General features: G+C 38.6%; 1 protein-coding gene across 1 annotated transcript in view; it reads left to right on the top strand.

Moving 5' to 3' along the window:
* Positions 1 to 13,468, top strand: part of LOC139944409 (centrosomal protein of 112 kDa-like) — a 29,029-nt gene extending 15,561 nt beyond the window's left edge. Inside the window, exons 15-26 of the mRNA XM_071941422.1 lie at positions 49 to 141; positions 912 to 1,051; positions 1,964 to 2,207; positions 3,077 to 3,259; positions 4,385 to 4,528; positions 5,248 to 5,334; positions 5,935 to 5,997; positions 6,939 to 6,991; positions 7,772 to 7,868; positions 9,086 to 9,175; positions 9,821 to 9,886; positions 10,304 to 13,468. Of these exons, the coding sequence (XP_071797523.1) occupies positions 49 to 141; positions 912 to 1,051; positions 1,964 to 2,207; positions 3,077 to 3,259; positions 4,385 to 4,528; positions 5,248 to 5,334; positions 5,935 to 5,997; positions 6,939 to 6,991; positions 7,772 to 7,868; positions 9,086 to 9,175; positions 9,821 to 9,886; positions 10,304 to 10,435 (1,392 nt within the window). The 3' untranslated portion in view covers positions 10,436 to 13,468. The remainder of the gene's footprint in view (positions 1 to 48; positions 142 to 911; positions 1,052 to 1,963; positions 2,208 to 3,076; positions 3,260 to 4,384; positions 4,529 to 5,247; positions 5,335 to 5,934; positions 5,998 to 6,938; positions 6,992 to 7,771; positions 7,869 to 9,085; positions 9,176 to 9,820; positions 9,887 to 10,303) is intronic.

Below are 13,468 nucleotides of genomic sequence, written 5' to 3'. Positions count from 1 at the left end.
AATAGCGAAACTGTCTGAGGTATTTACGAATATGTTTTTTTTAATTAGTCTTCAGAGAACATACGTGAGTTGGAGCAGCATGTACAAGATTTAAAGCAGTCATTGCAAGACAGTCATCACCAAAGACAACGAGAATTAAGGGTCAGTATCCTACACATAACTTGGGTATCTAAATGTAGCGTTATTTTATTTTACCTGAGGCAATTTTTTTCCAAAAATGAATGGCCTTAAAACTTATTTTGTAAGAAGCGCCGCAGCTGTTGATAATGTGTAACAATTTGAGAAAAATTTTCCTTCTAAGGGATGAGGTTGTAGAGAAATGGATTCTAAACAAATCCATCTGAGAAAAGAAGTTTTCTTTCTGTGTGGACATAACTGCTCGTGATTTTGTTGGGTTTCTTAAAAAGGCTACCACCTTTTGAAATCAAATTTAGTTAGTTTATGCATATGTTGGAACCCCAGGTGAGAATACTGGACTTTGACAATTAGCAATAGTGTCCAGTGTCTTTAACCCTTTAGAGACCATAGCTGCTGCAACTGGCTGCAAGATCTGACCTACTTTCACCCAACCAAAAAGGTTAAATGTCCTGAATTGTAAAGACGATGTGACCTATGTTTACATTCAAATCGCCCTTTGTTGACAAAATACTGTATACAACATGTTTCGCCGGGCAAAAAGACGCGTAGTCATGGTAAGAGTGCATACACTTTCTAGCTGGCTGCCAAACAACAAAGGTATTGCCCGGCGGTATGCACGCGAATCATAATATGGTTTTCAAGTGACGTCAGAGGTCACATCGTCTATAGGTTTAAAACAATCGAATGGTTCCAGAAACTAAAAGTCATACTTTGCCTTCAGTACATATTTTATACTTTGTATAATAATTTTGTTACATAATGTTTTTATTCAGGATGCAGAGTCTATGGAGAGACAGGAGAAGGTTCATTTAGAGTCTCTACATACAAAGCAGATTACTAGCATCAAGACAGAACTAGAACAAACTAGACAAGAAAACCAAAGAAATCTACACAAACTACAACAGACAATCAGGTACAGTACATTCAGCATTACTCCAGTCAACCAGACACATAGGGCTAATAAACAGCTCAGTTGAAAAGTGCTTGCATGATAATTCGGAGGTTGTTGGTTCATTTCCCGCTCTAGCAAATTTCCTTTTTCGACCCCAGATCACTTAAAATTTACTAAGTCAGTTTCCCTTGTTTATTATTTGATATCTGAAAAAAAAGTCACTTCCCCTGATGACTGCCGCTTCCTAGGTTGTGATCCCGGCTACACGGCAGCTAACAGTTGTATGACTTGTGACTGGCACCCCTGAATAAAGATATTGATAAAATAGTGAGATCGGCAACATAGGGCTAGAAAGCTCACCTGGAAGAGCGCTGGCACATTAGCACAGAGGTTTTTGATTCATATCCCGCTGTAGCCAATTTTCTCTGTTCATCCCTAACTCATTTCAAATTTACCCAATCAGTTTCCCTCAAGGATTGTTATTTGAAATCTTAAAAAAAAAAAATTCACATTCCCTTAAGGTTAACCCCAGGCTGCCGCTGCCAAGGTTGTTTCGTAAACCTGGGTGTGATCCCTGGCTGTACTCAACAGTTAACGAATGTATGGCTTCTGACTGGCACCCGAACAAAGATATTAATAAAATATAGAGACTGGCATATACAATGTAGTGCTAGATAGCTCAGTTGATAGAGCACTGGCATGGTGATCCAAAAGTTGTTTGTTCAAACCCTGCTCCAGTCAATTTGTCTTTGTTGAACCCCTGGACCAAAGATGTTAACAATAGAGGGAGACCGCCAACATAGGGCTAGATAGTGCTCAGTTTGTAGAGCGCTTTTACATTAATCCAGAAGTCATTGGTTCAAATCTCGCTCTGATCAAGTTTTCTTTGTTCAAACCTAAATGAAATTAAAATCTTGTGACATTTTGATACAGAGAGAAAGATGAACAAATACAGAAGCTTCAAGACTCCAAGAAGTTGCAATCGCAGAGTGCCGAGAAAGCACTAGAAGAGTTCAAGTCACAGGTGGAGCGAAATTCGGGCCGGATGTTTGACGATATGAAACAACAAATGAAGAAAGTAGAAGAAGATCTTGCACAGTCCAAGGAACTCAGGCAAAAACAAAGTAAAGAATTCACCAAACAGACGGAACAAGAGCGTAAACACTTCCATAAACAGGTAGAAGAATAATGTCCATGATCAGTCATTACATAACAACTTTTTGTAATAGTCTGAATTTTGCTCTAGGAACACTGTCGTAGACAGTTACAGCAAAACCCTTTTGAATTTTACTTTTAGAGTGAAAAGACAGTGGACACTATTGGTAATTACTCAAAATATTAGCATAAAACCTTACTAGGTAACGAGTAATGGGGAGAGGTTGGTAGTATAAAACATTGTGAGAAACGGCTCCCTCTGAAGTGGAGTAGTTTTCAAAAAAGAAGTAATTTTCCACGAATTCGATTTCGAGACCTCAGGTTTAAAATTTGAGGTCTCGAAATCTAGCATCTGAAAGCACACAACTTCGAGTGACAAGGGTTGTTTTTTCTTTCATTATTATCTCGCAACTTTGACGACCGATTGAGCTCAAATTTTCACAGGGTTGTTATTTTATCCATATGTTGAGATACACCAACTGTGAAGGCAAGTCTTTGACAATTACCAATAGTGTCCACTGCCTTTAAACATTCTGGTGTAGATTGCTCAGAACCAGTTTATTGATGATTGGTTTTGTATGGGTACTCCCTACCGACGCAAGCTCTGCTTACTTGGCTGTGCCCCCAATTCTTAAAATTCTCTTACACTGTATTTATATTGATTGAGGAGTTTGGAATTAAGTGTTATTGAATTGAATTGAATTGAAAATACCATGTCATTACGTTTCAATTTGCATTTTTAGAGAGTATCAAAATAATGTTACCTTTTTATTGTGATTTTTTAGACTTTTTCTTTTTTCATATGGCCTCTAGTTTGAAAGAAATCGTGCATACCTCATCAGAGCCCCTCTTTCATGTTGTTAATTTGTATTTCATTGACTGCCTTTTTAGCTTACAGATCAAGAGACTGCTCTTAATCAAAAGTACACCCAGTTACTACACCAGCATCAATCGGACCATGAAGCTATGCAACAAGAACATGAACATGTGTTAGCAGTTACTACACAGCGACTGCAAACTAGACTGGAAGATGAACACAAACAAAATATGAACCAGAGGGACAAAGACTCACAGGTGATATTATGGGTTGTTCAGCGTAGAGTCTATAAATGGATTGGACATAGCGTCATTGACCGCCATATTTGAAGATACACAATGGAAAAGTGCCTGCAGGTTACTTGCTGTGCACAAATCTCAGCCAATGATAGCCTTGCATGGCACATTCCATCAAAGATGTGGGTCAAGGACGTCATGTGCAATCCATCTATTATCTAATAAAAATAACAATAATCGTGGCTTTTTATATACATGTAGCGCTCATAGGGGGCCTATCCGTTGAGTGACGTTATGGCGCTTTAACAGTCAGGATTTTCCTGTAAGGTATTGTGAAGCTTGAAGTATGAGACCTCTTCCTTTACATAGCACCATGTAATGGTTTACAAGGTGCTGTGGTGCAATATGCAGCTAACCAAACCAGGAACACCGGGGCGAACCCCTTCTCTTTTCAAAAACGTGCACTGGGTCTTTTGCGTGCATTACACAATACACCAAAACTACAGATTTACATCCCATCAAAAAGGACGCAGCAATCATGGTTAAACTTCTTGCTTATGGACCAAACTAACTTTCAATGAAGTAACAATTTATTATTGGCCAGAAAAGACAGCCGTTTGACTATTTAAAGAAATCTGCATGGATGTCATCCCGGAAGCAAACTGGATAAATAATATACACAAAAAGTGAACAAGTGTGAATTAATACTAAGGGCTTACTATAACAGGCCTTGAACTTGTCTCTTGAAAGGGCGTAGGGATTTCCCTCTGGTAAGGGGCACTTATATGAGGGAAAATGTAAAATTGTATTGGAACATTGCAAAGGGCACCACAGCAGAATCACAGGGCACCACGGCAATGGGCCCTTTTCATGTGATATGTAAATTGCACATAGCGCGTGCGCACTGACATTTTGGTTGGCAAAATGAGGGAACATCGCGCTGTTTTGTACACGGCTAATGGCTGCGTGATGCAGATGTGATTGCGCGTCTGCTTAGTGCACAACTCTATGGCGTTTGCCAACCAACAGGGTCTGTACGCATGCGTGAATGTAATTAGCATATTTCATGAAAAGGGTCCATTGCTGTGTGTTCCTTGAGTTATTTTGAGGCTAACTTCAATAGAATGATTTCTTGTTTGTTTTTAGTTGATAGCTGAGCTAGAGCAGCAAGTGAGCGAACTGAGAGAGGCTAACATGGAAAGTAACTCACTGCGGAAACAACAACTCATTGAGTTGGGTCTACTCAGAGAAGATGAGAAACAGAAAGTCATGTGGGAATGTGAAGCAACAGTAAGTCATCTTTACTCTCCCTCGCCCAGTATTCAGGGATGTGGTTTCTTCGTTTTTTAACCGGAAATCTGTCGGGGGGGGGGGTTGCCTTAAAAAAAAGAAATTCCAGGGTTTTGTTTTTTGGGAGTGGTTTTTTTTTTGTTTTTTTTTAGATCAAATTCATAAAAAAAATGAAGATAAAAACATATTCAATGCCCTAGATTGCAGAGAAGGGCTTTTAAGATAAATTCTAATATCAGGCTTCATGCTCGCAAGTTTTCGAGTTCTCATGCTTTGGGCTCAGAGTTTTGTTCTCATGCGCCTATCACATCCATGAGAATTTGGCATAGTTTGTTTAATTGCTTAGTAGTCAGCAAATGCTTTGTCATTACCTACATAACTTATTTATTATTATTATTGGTACTGTTATTATCATCATTGTTATCTTCATCATATCTGTCTTTATTCTACCTGTCTGTCCGTACGTTCTTGTTCCTGTTTATGTTATGTCAAGCCTCGGCTTAATTATATATCTCAACAACACTACCACTTTTCGAAGTTAATTATGTGCACAGGTTACATTTGTATTTATCTACTAAATAATGGGTTTAAAACAATCAAACCGCTCCAAAAACCAAAGGTATACTTTGCCTTTTATTGAAGCTTTGACACAAAAACGTGATATTATTTAAATACTTAAATACTTGCATTAAAATGCTCACACAATTTTTCTTGATAAGGTTTCTAAACTGAAGTCAGAAATGGAGCAGCAACGATTACGACAACAGAGGGACCATAGTGCAGAGTTGGAACAAATGTTGGAAAAGGTATGTTTTTAACCTGTTAACACTCAGTTCTACGAGTATCAGTTGCCATCCATGGACAGCAATTAGAAAAGTGAAAGAGTACAAAGCATTGCGAAAGAATCTCCTGCCTAAGCAGGTTCTGCGTTTGATATTGAAAGGTACATCATCTACTCCATCACTCACTCTACTGCAAAGACAGCTGGGGTCCGTCGCGCTGTCAACCTTACTTGGTGGGCCCAGTTGCTCAATCCAAGATGTCTTCGGGCGGCCTCTAGGTTTTGACCAACCAGGTTCTGTTGGGATTCTGCCTCAGTACTTTACGGCCATTTTTAATGCCTTCTTTGCTGGGGTGTTGTCATTGGTTCTTATGATTGATTTAAGGTCCAGTGACCGGGGGAGGGGGGGGGGAATAATGCTTTGGGATATAAAAACTAACTATTATTATTTTTATTAAGGCAGGCATCGGTCCGAAAAGAACCTGTCTGCGATGATAGCCTAGGTAAGGTGGTCAATGGCGGCAAGCTTGTTTCTTTGAGCGACCTCTCCATTTGTAATGTGGTCGTACATCTACAAAAACATGTGTATGTTAAATCACTTGTGTTTTCCTTTTTTTTTTTACAGACCAACAAAACACTGAAAGACATTGAGAGAGATTATACCGATCGGTTAGCTGCATCAGCTGAGGTAAGTGAAAACAACACCAGGACCCAATTTCATATAAAGCTGCTAAGCACTAAAATTTGCTTAGCATGAAATTTTCGCCTTGATCAAAACAGGATTACCAACCAAATTTTCACATGATTTTCAGAATAAGCAAACCACAGCTGAATACCAGTAACAAGCAATATGCAAAACATGGAAATTTGGTTGGTAATCCTGTTTTTACCAAGGAAGAAATTTCATGCTAAGCAAATTTTTGTGCTTAGCAGCTCTATGAAATTGGGCCCAGGGTTTTCCCTTTAACTTTCCTACATGTAGTGACTGCACATCTTCCAATTGGCCCTATTTTCTAGGTACTGTCCCTGCTTTGGAGAATCCCTATGTCAATAAAAAATAAAGAAAGTCCCTAATTCTGAAAGAGTTGTTACACTAAATTCAACTGAAAAATAAGATATGATTTTGGTAATGAAGCTGTCCTTCATAGTAACTTACGACTGTGATATTAATTTTATTTGTCTTACAAATGCCTGAATCTATTGAAATACGTTGTTACATGCCCATTTGTGTCTTTCTGCACATACCCTTAGACTGTATAGGTGTGGAAGCCTTGACACAGATCTAGCCCCTTGTCCCTTTTTCTGACTTTGCTATGTTGGTAGTTGTGTGACTGCCAGCATACCAGTTCGCTTGTCACTTCAACAGTCTCTTCAGTCTTTTTCACTGGTCCATATTTTTAAGTTTCCTGTACAACTTTTATTTCCATTATGGATTAAACTTCAAAGCCACACGGACAGTGTAGGCAGAGGTGTACAAAGACTTTGGAACATGGCGCCCTCTCTTTGCTAACTACCGATGTCAATCTTCACAACATATTATTTCAAAACGTCAGGCCATTAAACTATTTTTTGCATTACCATTGGTCCTTTTGGTTGGTAATGTCAATGTATTATTTTACTCTTTTTCAGAACACAAAGGAACTGCAGAATACAATTGAGACACTAAAACTTGACTCAAGCAGGTTTGTTTGGCGTTACTTATTCATTATGGTGTTATTTTGGTGTTAAGGCCCGGTCACACAGGCCGGGATAACGAGATCGAAAACGAGAACGATAAAAATGCATTCCCTCGATTGGTTGAATGAGCGTGGTTGTATTCTGCTTGGAGCATTTCAACCAATCTGAAGGCGTGCATTTATATTGTTTTCGTTTTCGTTCTTGTTATTGGGGCCTATGTGACCGGGTATTTACAAATTGAATTATATGACCTTCAAATCAGACTTCCACCACCGAAAAACATAAAATTGGTCAACCAGTGTAGGCAAAGGTTTCAACTTAGGCACATTATAGCAGGCATGCAACTCATCCGCGTTTCCGCGGAATTCCGCGTTTTTGTTTTGTTTTTCAGATTTATTTTTTTTAGCTTAATATATGCCCGGCAACAACAGTCTACATGTAAAATAAGCCTAGTACATGCTAACAATGCACCTAAGAGCATAATAAACCTCAACATTTTCTAGGGTACCATTGTGGGTATCATGTCCCGTGGCGTTTCGGCTGCCTCGCTCCGCACTTGCGTTGTGCCTTTGAAAATTTTTATAAATATGCAAATTAGGTCCCTGATGTTTACAGAGTGCTGTAGGTAGTAGTGTTTTAACATATCTATTTTTAATGATATCCACTGATTATTCTTGGATTCTTTTATCTTTAGTCGTAAAAGTCAACTACAGTAGGTAGTAGTGTTTTAACATATCTATTTTTAATGATATCCACTGATTATTCTTGGATTCTTTTATCTTTAGTCGTAAAAGTCAACTACAGCAAGAGATGACTGATGTCATATCTAAACTGGAAGATGAGAAACAGCTCCTCAAGAAACAGCATAATGCATATATCAAGGTAAAAAGAACCTTCTGGAAAAGTCTTTGTTTTGTGGTATTAATTTTCAAAGTGCTATTACATGCACATGTACAACCTGTACATGAACCTTTGTATAGACTTGTGTAAGAAATGCAAGCTCTTCACCAGTGTTGTTGGTCTTGAGACCTTGTGTAAGTGTTCTGTCTTGGGCCCTTTTAGTGGGGTCTTGGTTTTGGTCTGCAAAGGTGTGGGTCTCGGAAGGGCTCGTCACAGTCTTAGATGGGTTGGTCTCGGTCATGGTCTCAGATCAAGCTCTTGATCTCAGACTTCCAGGAGTCGTGCTTACAACACTGCTCTTCACTACACTCCGTTAAGACACAAACTGATCTGCAATAGTTACAGTAGTTTCTTACATTGATTGAATAATTTAAATATCTCTCCCAGTTTAACAATATGTAGGTGAAGGTAGTTTTGAGGATCACAGGAAAACAATTGAAAAGTGTTTTATGTTTATTGGCATTTTGTGGGATTTGCATACAGGTAAAGCAGCTATGTTTACAGCATAAAAAGTTCTTTTGTAAGACGGGTGAACGTTTTTCACATTTGTTTCAGTAATTTCAATGCCCCAAACTGCCTTTTTTATTTGAGTATAATGTGGAGAGGACATTGTATTGTGAATTACCGCCATGGAGCATTGTTTTCGATGGATATGGCGCTATATAAATTTTTACTATTATTATTATTATTATTATTACCCAAACTTAATCAATATTGCTTTAAAGACACTGGACACTATTAGTTATTGTTAAAGACCAGTCTTTTCATTTGGTGTATCTCAACATGCATAAAATTAACAAACCTGTGAAAATTTGAGCTCAATTGGTCGTCGAAGTTGCGAGATAATAATGGAAGGAAAAAACACTGTTGTCACACGAAGTTGTGTGCTTTCAGTTGCTTGATTTCGAGACCTCAAATTCTAAATCTGAGGTCTCTAAGTCAAATCCGTGGAAAATTACTTCTTTCTTGAAAAATACATCACTTCAGGGGGAACCGTTTCTCAAAATGTTTTATACTATCAACCTCTCCCCATTACTCGTTACCAAGTAAGGTTTTATGCTAATAAATATTTTGAGTTATTACCAATAGTGTCCACTGCCTTTAATATGAGGACAAAACTAAATTACTTTAACATGTCCCAACATATGAAAATAACATGTGCAAGAGTTGACTGTATGTGATTGTGTGATTTTATTTAGACTTTACATGAAGATCTTGATAAGCAGAGGAATCAATCAAGGCAGTTAGATCGACAGTTACAACAGATAGACTTCCAGCATCAAGATCAAGTAAGTAACTCCATATTTACCAATCAGATTGCAACCATTCACGGGAAAATCAACGTGGGGAGATAATGAGACTTACTTTGTATCAAGGTTTTAGCCAGGATTTGGTAAAAGGGTGTCCAAATTTGCTGGAAATTTTAAAACTGGGTGTCCAAATTGTTCACTTACAATAAATTTACATGTAAATGACAGATGAAACAGGGTGTCCAAATTAAAAACAGGGTGTCCAAAAGACACCCAGACACCCCTCTGGCTAACACTATGCTTTGTATGCGGTGTGACGTGGCCAAGTGATAAGTAACGTAGGAAGTGGCTGAGCGGTTAACAACACCGAACTCAAGCTCTGCTGTATCTGATCAGCAGAGTGGAGTTTGAGTCCCAGTCGTGACACTTGTGTCCTTAAAGTGACATGTCGCTTTGATCAGGCAAGTTGGTCTATGAAAAGTGTATGAAACCGTTTATTATGAATTGCATGTGGTTAGAAAGATGGTTTAAAAGTAGAATATAATGTTCCACACAAGCCTCAAAATTGTTGGATTTCCGTTTATTTTGCGAAACTAACACGATCAGATATTTTGTGGAGTCAAAAAATTTGCCAATTTAACATCTATACCATATTAATGATTGATATTTAATGTGTGTGATTAGATGACTCATCTGAAGCAAGAATTTGAGAGTAGATTCAAAGGAATGATGCCAATCAGTGTAAGACAGGTAAGACAACTACTACAGCAGTTTATGTCAGGCATGAAATTCTTCCTACTGTAAGGCCTCGCTAACGAGAATGAAAATGAGAACAATGAAAATGCACGCCCTCAATTGGTTGAATGAGCGTGGGCGTGTTCTGCGTGGAGCAATTCAACCAATAGAATGCCTTCTCTTTGCGTCGTTATCCTTGTCGTTTTCGTTATCGCTGCAGTGTGACTTGGCTTTAGCCTGGTTTCCGAGAAAACAAATTTAAAAAACAGATTTTTGCACTTTTTATTCCAATTATCAAATACAAATAATAAAAATATATACATCTTTCGTTTTTCTTTTTCGTTTTTTTTTTATGAAACAATAATGTATTCTTGAGTCTAGCTATGCATACAACTAAACAAGCTTTGTTCATTTCATCAATTAACCCCCCAGGAATTAGAGGAGACAATAGAGTCATTGAAAACCCAAGTGAACGCCCTCCAGCAGAAAAGCATCATACTACAAGAGGAAATAGAGATGGGAAGAAAATTCACATCTACTGTACGCTCTCCATCTAGGAACTAACTTAGAGATGGGATGAAAATTCACATCTACTGTACACTCTCCATCTAGGAACTAACTTAGAGATGGGGAAGAAAATTCACATCTACTGTACGCTCTCCATCTAGGAACTAACTTAGAGATGGGGAAGAAAATTCACATCTACTATACACTCTCCATCTAGGAACTAACTCGTGTGTCAGGTTACAGGTTCATGTCTATAAGAAAATAGAATTAGCTGTTGCAAACTGGACCCAATTTCATGGTTCTGCTTACTGTCGAATTCTGCGCTTACGATCACCATTCTCTGCTTACGTGCAAGTACCAAATTGCTGCGCTGCACATGTAGCTGCGTAAGCTCAGAATGCCTTGAAATGTGGGGTGCACTCAAGCCTATTCCCTGCTTACCTGTGAAATACGCTTGATATAAGCGCATAATTCTCTGCTTCCGCAAGCGCAGATTCTTTGCTTACAGTTAGCAGGGCCTGACATTGGGCCCTGCTCATTAACCAAAATGACCTATGGTATACGCAACTAAATAGTTAGAGGCCTGAGTTTTTGACCCTAGCAAAGTCTTTTTCAAAGGCACTCTGCTTGGGTCAAAACATCAGGCTATTAGCTTTTATTTGCAGGTTAATATTTATACAAACATTGGCTGTTTATGATATATATAACGATTATTGAATGCACTTCGGTTGTGGATTGTCGCAGAGTACAACCTTAAAGTGAAATCTAGGCTTTTCTGACTCATGAGACAAAGCCAAGTGAAATGGAAAATTCAGATTTCACCTCGTTGTTAAAGGCATGAGACACTATTGGTAATTACTCAAGATAATTGTTAGCATAAAAACTTACTTGGTAACAGTCATTTATAACAATACCAACATTACTTGGTAGCGAGCAATGAAGAGCTGTTGATAATATAAAACATTGTGAGAAACGACTTCCTCTGAAGCAACATAGTTTTTTTAGAAAGATGTATTTTCTCACACAAATATTGAAATACTTCAGGTCTGAAGCCTTTTAATAAAGGTTGTTTTTTCTTTTATTTTTCTCTAGTGTAACTTCGGTGATAATTTAATGTAGTAAAATGTTCACAGATTTTTTATTTTATGTATATGTTGGGATGGGATACACCGAGTCAAAATACCAAAGGTGGTCAGTACCGTTAACTGTATTCTGTGTCAGTGCATCAACAAAATGCATTCAATAATATTTGTGGTACAAGACCCTTGTCTTCTGAAATTAATTCTTTGGAGCTACCTCTTGTTAACAGTAGAGGTCCAAATATGGGTCAAATTAATTCTTCCTTTTACTCATGTACAAATGTTTCTGGATAGTAAAAATGTGCATTAGACTTTCACAGTCTTTTAAGCATCCACAATGAACTAAGACCGACACAATTGATTAATTAAGTTCATAATTTATATTGATATTCTCTTTTTAAAATGTACATACCATTTGTAGATATATTTTATTTTCTGAAATTTCTATTAACTTAAGTTGTTTTATGTGGTTTTCGTTTTTTTATTAAGTCTCCCTATTTTGTCAATATCTTTATTAAGGGGTCGCCACTGTTTATTTAGGATTTCTCAGTGCATTCAGTTTACAACACTCTCACGTCCCTACTCAATCACTCACATACACACACACGCACGCACTTGGGCATGTCTACGCATTCAAACCGAGGACTTTAACAAAAGGGGATCCGGGAAAAGTCACACCGAGGACGTCCTCAATTCGATTTCGTGTACAAAACCAATGGGGACGTCTGAAAAATAAACTATGTCCAAACAATGGGAGAAAAAAGAGAAGTCCTCGGTTTACACCATAAACACAGCTGCGTGTGTAAACACCTACAGTCGTGGACCCTCCTTTTTTCAACTCTTTGTGATAGCAACCAGGGACCACAATGATTTCCTTTGTGATAGCAACCGTGGACCTATTGTCCCTTTTGTTATAGGTCCCTGGTTTGAATGTGGATACCTACCCACACACTCCCTTTTAGGCACAATGGCTTCTACTTAGGCTATGGCTTAGGCTCCGACTTAGGCTCATCATTGGGGTGGCACGGTTGGCTTGTGCTTAAAGCGCTCGCCTCTCACCAAGGTGACCCCGGTTCGATTCCCGGTCGGGGCCATATGTGAGTTGAGTTGTGCGTTGGTTCTCTGCTGTGCCACGAGGGTTTTCCAGACTATCCGGTTTTCCTCCCTCAGGAAAAAATCAAACACTTTCGATCTTGGCTGTGCTCCGTGGTCATAATGGGTTGATGTGGCTGGCAGCTGAATGCGCCTTTGCATGCCTGCTTCCCGAACACGTTGTAGCCGCGTCCTTCACAATTCAGCTCTTAGCTGCGAGTAAGGATGATAAGCCCCCAAATTATTATTGGCTCTGGCTTGAGCTCTTGGGACTTCAATATAGAGCCAACGCCTAATAATTATGTGGTTTTTGAAAAAGGGCTATATGGGTACACCCAACCATAAAGCAAGGACTAGACTACTTAGTAGGGAGGAAACAGAGTGTCTTCCTCAGTGATATTTTTGTTGGTCCTCAAAATCTTACTACAGACAGATTTGAGAGCACAATAAAAGGGTACAGTGTAAAATTATGCCCAGTTGTGTGTGCTGGGTTGTTCACATCCAACTTGAGGTAATTTGGATGACAGAGTCCTTTATTAAGGGTCCTGTTTGCCCGGATGTGCAGGGACCTTTTTTCAAGATTAATTCTCGGAAGTTTGGAAACTTACACCGATGTAGGGGTGTTTTTGTTCGGAGGGAGAATAACTTCCCATAAGTTTCCCTTTGCTGTAAACTTCTGTGAGACTTCTAGGTATTGTTTCTGCACTGTATGCTATGTGAGTTTATTTAGTGGGGGTGCACACATAGACACGCTTAAAATGTGGGAATTACTTTTTGGATAGCAACTGAAAATTCATAGTCACTGTGTATGCTGTCCCTTTTTCTGAGGCTCACACATTTCTTCCTGTTTGAAGTCGGGTTAGTTATAAAAACAAAGACTTTTTGCTCGAATTGTATATTTGTTTTAATAATAAATTAT

This window comes from Asterias amurensis, chromosome 11 (genome assembly GCF_032118995.1).
Source record: "Asterias amurensis chromosome 11, ASM3211899v1".
In the NCBI taxonomy this organism is placed as follows: Eukaryota; Metazoa; Echinodermata; class Asteroidea; order Forcipulatida; family Asteriidae; genus Asterias; species Asterias amurensis.
Note: the sequence above shows the minus strand (reverse complement) of the source record. Positions and strands in the feature narration are given on the sequence as shown.